Source organism: Carassius gibelio, chromosome B2 (genome assembly GCF_023724105.1).
Source record: "Carassius gibelio isolate Cgi1373 ecotype wild population from Czech Republic chromosome B2, carGib1.2-hapl.c, whole genome shotgun sequence".
Taxonomy (NCBI): Eukaryota; Metazoa; Chordata; class Actinopteri; order Cypriniformes; family Cyprinidae; genus Carassius; species Carassius gibelio.
In genome coordinates this window covers 7,179,117-7,186,274 of record NC_068397.1, presented here as the reverse complement: position 1 = coordinate 7,186,274, position 7,158 = coordinate 7,179,117, and the positions used below count along the sequence as shown (strand labels likewise).

The 7,158-nt window shown below is 37.0% G+C and overlaps 1 protein-coding gene across 1 annotated transcript; it reads left to right on the top strand.

The window, feature by feature from the left end:
* The first annotated feature begins 757 nt into the window (after nucleotides 1-757).
* Nucleotides 758-5,626, top strand: LOC127950374 (coatomer subunit epsilon). The gene is made up of 10 exons (XM_052547378.1): nucleotides 758-918; nucleotides 1,106-1,168; nucleotides 1,550-1,650; nucleotides 1,819-1,971; nucleotides 3,289-3,342; nucleotides 3,555-3,636; nucleotides 4,408-4,563; nucleotides 4,925-4,993; nucleotides 5,182-5,256; nucleotides 5,390-5,626. The coding sequence occupies exons 1-10, from the start codon at nucleotides 817-819 to the stop codon at nucleotides 5,435-5,437; spliced, it is 903 nt and encodes a 300-aa protein (XP_052403338.1). The 5' UTR covers nucleotides 758-816; the 3' UTR covers nucleotides 5,438-5,626.
* Nucleotides 5,627-7,158: the final 1,532 nt, after the last annotated feature.

Genomic DNA, 7,158 nt, shown 5'->3' with positions numbered 1-7,158 from the left:
CTTTTCTTTGTATTGGTCTGAGATACTGAATTTGGGATTTCCCTTAGTTCTCAGTTATAATCATCAAAATTAAAAGAAATAAACATTTGACATATATAATTCTGTGTGTAATGAATGAATATAATATACCTGTTTCACTTTTTGAATGGAATTAGTGAAATAAATCACTTTTTGATGATATTCTAATTACATGACCAGCACCTGTATGCTAATGTTTCATGTTTCTGTTAGCGACCCTGCAACTGTCTTTCTTTCACACAAATACTGATTTAAAGAGTGTTTCAAATAAAGTTGTCCATATATATATATATATATATATATATATATATATATATATATATATATATATATATATATATATATATATATATATATACACACACACACACACACACACACACACACACACACACAATACAATAACGGGAATGTCAGAATAGTACAAACCTTGTTTGAGAGACCTTTTATAGGCAATGGTGCCCATATCCAATCTCATTTCTCTAAACATTTGTTTTCATTGTTACCAGCACTATGCAATGAGCAGTTTGTTAGAAACATAACTAAAACTTGATTTATAAATCGATGTTTCACCTAATGGGCTGTCTGGACCCTTATTAGTACGTAGGCTTGTTTGTACTGTAACTTGACCTTATCAAACGTGCCTGACTGACGAAAAAACAGCTGTTAGTCTATTCCCTGCTGTGTGTAATGTCTGCCACAAGAGGACAACATCCACAAACCGGTTTTAATTTATCGACGCAAGCCGTTCTGGTTACGTGGCCAAAGTGACGTCGCCAAAGTTGACGTTTCACCAACATGGCGTCGCAGCAGAATGAAGTGGATGAGCTGTTCGATGTGAAAAACGCGTTTTATATTGGCAGCTATCAACACTGCATTAACGAAGCCCAGAAAGTAAAGGTGAGTGTCCTACAAAATAAATATTATTAATGAGACGAAAACATTTCCTCAAGAGTTTTATGTTCTTGAGTATGTTTGTTAGCAGCGGCTAATTCATTATAGCTTTTATGTACCACTTAACGTTACCTGTTTAAAGATTGAACAAATGACAAACAACCACGTGTAACACTGTTTATATTTCTTTCAGACGTCAAATCCAGAAAAAGATGTTGAGAAGAACATTTTCCTGTACAGAGCATACATTGCTCAGGTAAGTTAAGTTCATCGTTCTGTTGTGATGCTGCTGCTGTGTTGTTTTGATGTTGTTCGGAATAAACACTTATTAGAAACACAAATTTATATTGATTTGCATGTTATAGTTTTATATGACTGTCAGCTACAATGTCTTTTTTCCCACCTGTCATTAAAAATAACATGGCTGTTTCATCTCTAGAACAGCAAACACAGTAAACAATGTTTATATATATATATATATATATATATATATATATATATATATATATATATATATATATATATATATATAAAGGAGTTTGAGAAGTTCGGTTAGTGCTGGATATTCATTATATAGGATCATAAATAATTAAGGATAATCATTACTTAAGTGGTTAACTGATGATTTCTGTCTCAGAGGAAGTATGGTGTGGTACTGGATGACATAAAGCCCAGCTCCTCTGAGGAGCTTCAGGCTGTCAGGATGTTTGCAGAGTACATGTCCAATGAAGGCAAGAGGTTTGTGTGTCTTTATGTCTTTATTTCAGCAGACTGTAGTTATATATAATTAAACATTTAGAAACATACAGTTTAGCTATTTTTCTGTTATTTAAAACCATATCTTCGTAAAACCTGCATTAGCCTTGGATTACGCGTTTATCTCAAGGCAAATCTTTTTTTTTTTAGGGATGCAATAGTGGCAGAACTGGACAAAAAGATGGCCAAGAGTGTTGATGTTTCCAACACCACCTTTCTTCTGATGGCGGCTTCAATCTATCTGCACGAGATGAACACAGATGCTGCATTGCGTACCCTGCACCAGGGAGACAGTCTGGAGTGGTGAGTTTCCAGAGTTGGCAGTTTCAAATTTTTTTGATTTAGGGTGTATTCACGCTAGGAAATTCCGCTAGTTCACTTGCTTTGGTCCGGACCAAATACAATGTTGACTTTTTGTTTTGTTTTGTTTTGTGCGGCTTGCTTTCACACTGCCCTTTTTGCAAGTGAACAAGAAACTGTAAAGAAAACACTCGTGTGCTTCAGTCATCCATTCATTGGTTCATCCATTCAACCGTTCAAGAGTTGGTAGCAGACCGAGACCACCTCTTCAGCTTGGTCCCTGTAAGGTTGCTTGGTCCGGACCAGAGTGCGATTGCTGTATTCACACCTGCCCTAAACCTCAGCACCAAGGGGGAATCTAGGGCTGTGCAAAAAATCGAATGCGATTTTCATGCACGTCTCATCAGTAAAGACGCTCCTTTAATTAGAAGTATTATCTCCAGCACATGTGTTCAGATCATGGTTGCCAGGTTTTCACAACAAATCCTGCCCTGTTGCTTCTCAAAACTAGTCCAAAACTAATCGCCCGAGAATCGCGCTAAGTTTTTGTAGTTTTTTTTTTGGCATAGTTGTCTTGGTAAAATTCGCATTTCAGGGGCTAAATATCACGTTATTTGTATTGGGGTTGCTTCGAACCGCAGACTTGGCAACACTGATTCAGGTGGAGCAGCAGTTACTACACAGAGTCGTAGTCTACCGACAACTAACACAAAATCGACAAAGAAGCGCTACCGATTATAACATCGATTTTGTGTAGATTGTCAGTGAATTACGGCTCTGTGTAGTAAATGCCAACCAATGTTGCCAAGTCTGTGGTTGTTTTTCATGTCCGCGGGTCGAAGTGACAACACCAATAAGCCCATAAAAATGTGAATTTTACCAAGGCAACCATGCCATTAAACTTAAATTTTAACCCCGCAAAGCAAATTTTTATCGGGGAACCTCCTGGAAACGCGATTGGGCTAGTTTTGGACTAGTTTTGAGAAGAAACTGGGCAGGATTTGTTGTAAAAACCTGGCAACCATGATCTGAACGCACGTGTTGGAAATATACTTCTAATTACAGGAGCGTCTTTACTGATGAGACGTGCATGAAAATCACATTCGATTTTTTGCACAGCCCTAGTTTCCCCCTTGGTGCTGAGGTTTAGGGCAGGTGTGAATACAGCAATCGCACTCTGCACAGCCCTTTTTTGCACAGCCCTAGGGGAAACAAACTTGAGTTTGAGTCTATCAAACCAAACAAGACAGGTGTGAATACACCCTTAATCTAACACACAATTACAAATCCATAAGTTGATTTTTTCTATTTCTCTTATAGCATGGCCATGACGGTCCAGACACTTTTAAAGCTGGATAGAGTTGATATGGCAAGGTATTTCTTTAATTTATTAATCTGAATTATTATTATAGTTTTGTATGCATGCACAGTATAAATTATATATGCATATGTTTTTTTCAAGAAATATATGTAAATGACAAAATATGTAGCTTAACTTATGATTTTTTTACTTTGAGTTAATGACTTTATATATTATTAAATATATTATAGTCATGGATCTATTATGTTGCTCATTGTCTCCACAGAAAGGAATTAAAGAAGATGCAAGACCAAGATGAAGATGCCACTCTGACCCAGCTTGCTACCGCTTGGGTCAACCTTGCATTTGTGAGTGTTGAAGTAAATGTCGACGTCCCGCATCTAAAGGCTGTGAAACACCAAGTTGGTTGTTGGCCAGTGTCAGGCAATTGTTGAACATCTGTCAGCCCAGTTTTTATGTGTTTGCACTAGTTGGACCACCATCGGTGGCTTTTTGGTCAATTGAGCATATTGAAATGGAATCGTGGCCTTTGGATGTGAGAGATCACTCTTATTGTCTGTTCAGGTTATCCAAACAGTGCATGAGAGAAAATAAAGCAAAAGCCTCTTCTCGTTTTACCTCAGCATTCCAGTATGCAAATATTTACATAATGACATAACCATTGGTGATGTAAGCAACTGAGCAACATGATTCATATCTGATGTAGTATGCAAGTGCTGCCTTGTTAATGTTTGTATGTCCTTTGACAACATAGCATTGTAAAAATGTTAGTAGAGTTTTCAAAAAAAAAAATTATATTCTGTACAGGCCCTAAAATGCTAGTTGGCTCTTGACTGTTGACTTTGTGGTGTGTTTGAATGCAGCTTTTTGGCCCAACGTGGTTGGCTTTCAGGGCATCTATTTCTCTGTTCCAGCTTGATGTGTCACAGCCTTTATTGTGCCTGATTCATTACTGTGTGTCTTTCTAAAGAAAAATTGTTTTAGACTTTCATCAAAATGTAATAAATTGCTTTTCTTCTAAATGCATTTTTCTATAAAATCTCTGCATATGGCTACTTGTTCGGTTTTTGCTGAATTGTATATTGTTTTTTAATTTTTCATTCTTTTTCTGCCAACAGGGGGGAGAGAAATTGCAGGATGCGTTCTATATCTTCCAGGAAATGTCAGACAAGTACTCGCCCACACTGCTGCTGCTGAACGGTCAGGCTGCAAGTCACATGGCTCAGAATAAGTGGGATGAGGCTGAGTCAGTACTACAGGATGCTCTGGACAAAGTAAGAACCTGGATTTCAGCACAGAAAATGTCAAGAAGTTTTGTCTCATTTGACAAGTGTAGACTATCTTTTTAGTTGAATCCAAGGCCTTCAAGCTATAAGCAAAAAACTCAAGACTCAGACTATATTAGAAATGCTAACCTGAATCACAGTCTAATCAGGGCGTAATTTTTTCTGCTTGTCTGTTGACCGGGTGCTGCCTTGCAAGGAATATAAGCATTCGTGGCTGAAAACTGGAATTACTATTGAATTTGAAAGCAGAACTCATTAAGATGTGGTTTATATTGATTATTCAGTGAGCTGGCTTTGGTCCACTTTTAACTGCGGTGAAATGTCACGAACTGTCCTTTATCTTCTATAGGACAGCAGCCACCCGGAGACACTCATCAACCTCATTGTGTTGACACAGCATTTGGGCAAACCTCCTGAGGTGAAACTTCATAAATATAAATGTTCTCCGCACAGTCGGCTACAGAAGCAGTGGGATGTTAAGATGTTAATATTAACACTATAATCTGCATGCTTCAGAGTGTATGCAAAAGCATTTTATACCCCCGAGGAAGCATTAGTTATGTAAAGGATTGCAGAGATGTTCATAGTTTCTTTGTTTCTGCGCAGGTGACAAATCGATATTTGTCTCAACTGAAAGATGCACATAAGTCACATCCATTTATTAAAGAATATCTTGCTAAGGTAAGCTTGTTTAATGTGATATAGGACACCTTGTCCTGTTTTTCTTTTCTGAGACGGCATTACTTGAGTAACTGTGAAAAAGTTAAGTACAAAGTTTAATAAAGATATTGTAAACTCAATTATGTTCCCACAGGAGAATGAATTCGACAGACTTGCCATGCAGTACGCCCCCAGCGCCTGAAAGAACTACGCAGTTTTAATATATGTCTCCTACAATACACCACAGTACTATTTCTCCTCTTTACACTTTTTTTAATGTCTTTAAACAAAATATTCTGTTTGAGATTTTGGTTTGCTCTGTCTTTTTTTGACATGTCAGAAAACTCTACAAGCATTCCTGTATGATGATTAAATAAACATATTTATCATACATACTGCGGTGGTGTTGTGTTATTGAATGCTCAATGCCAATGTTGTTCCTTGCCATGCAATGTGCAAACTAACTCAAAATCCCACCTTGAAAACACTCCACTATTGTCACCATAGGCCAATTCTAGTGTCTTTAAGATGGCACTGTTCCACTATGACATGTTGGCTGATTACTTTCCTGACCCTGCTTTATATACAAAAATGCATTCATGGGGCCTTTCCATGAAATCCATTTCAAACACTACAAATACAAAAATAAGTAATTTAGTAGCACAGAACTGGACTTGTAAGCATCTACACTTACTGGCACATACTGATATTGCAGATCTTTGACCCTTTTTGAGTTATGCTCAAAGGGAACAGCCAAAGGTTGAAATCTGACAATCTTTCAAGGTGTACATCGTCTTCAACTACTCTTGGCTCAATTTCTCACAGTCGAACGGCATTGATTTTGAAGGATCGTCAGCAATGAGAGCATTTAGCTGTTGGGAAAACATCGCAAGCTTTCCACCCTCATGTGTTGGCCTTGCAATTCTACAAAAAGAAAGAGTGCACTTATGAATGTATGCATACAATAAGAATATTAATGAAAATTACTTCAATACATATTAATGTTGTATGGTTATTCCATGAATAGAAATATTGTCACCTTTGCTGAAATTTCCTCATCCAGCATGTAATATTCCTCCTCTGCCTCCCAGATTGTTTTCATCCATTGTTATTATCAACATCTGGCACACCTGAGAACTGACTAGATGTATATTTTGATCACATCATTTGAAACAAGTGTGATCAATTTTGAGTTGTGTGTAAATGACAGCTGTATGGAAGCTGTGTTTTAGTGAGTAAGAATGTGTTTAGAGTTTTACCAAAAAAAGTGCAAAGTGTGTAACTAACTAAAATACTTTTTCAAAAGAATTATTTATTCAATGGTTTTATGTGTTTGAACATTTAGCTCAGAGAATGGGGTTTGGTGTTTTAGCAATTCAGAAAAAAAAGGAAAGTGTGACCTTAACTGTAAAAAGAACAGAAAGTGGGCATAGCGCTGACTCAGTTTGTCCCAATAAAGAAAAATTATATCTGTCTTTCTTTCTTTTTTTAATCAAAGTTTCTGAAGAAAAATAATTTATTTTATCAGGTAAGTCAAATCTGGTCCCAAAAATAGTCTGCGAGTTGCCCAAAGATAATTTCCTTCGTTTTGCTGACATCTAAAACTTCTTGCATGCCTCATTCATCACTGAAAAAATACAAACAATGGTGGTGTCATCAGTAAATGTGTTGATGCGGTTGCTGAAATGGAAATGCAGTCATAGGTGAATAGTGAGTAGCCTGATATAGAGCTGAGACAGCAGCTCTGCGTAATACAGGTGCTCTGAAAAAAATATCCTTTTAGGATTTGCTTAGGACAATGTTTTGTTTGCAGATCAGTGACAACTTTTCTACCAAGGACATTATTTATCTCTGTTTATTTGTAGTTATTATATGTTAATGGATATGAATGCAAATTGGGGTCCAGACATCTGAGACCTGAAC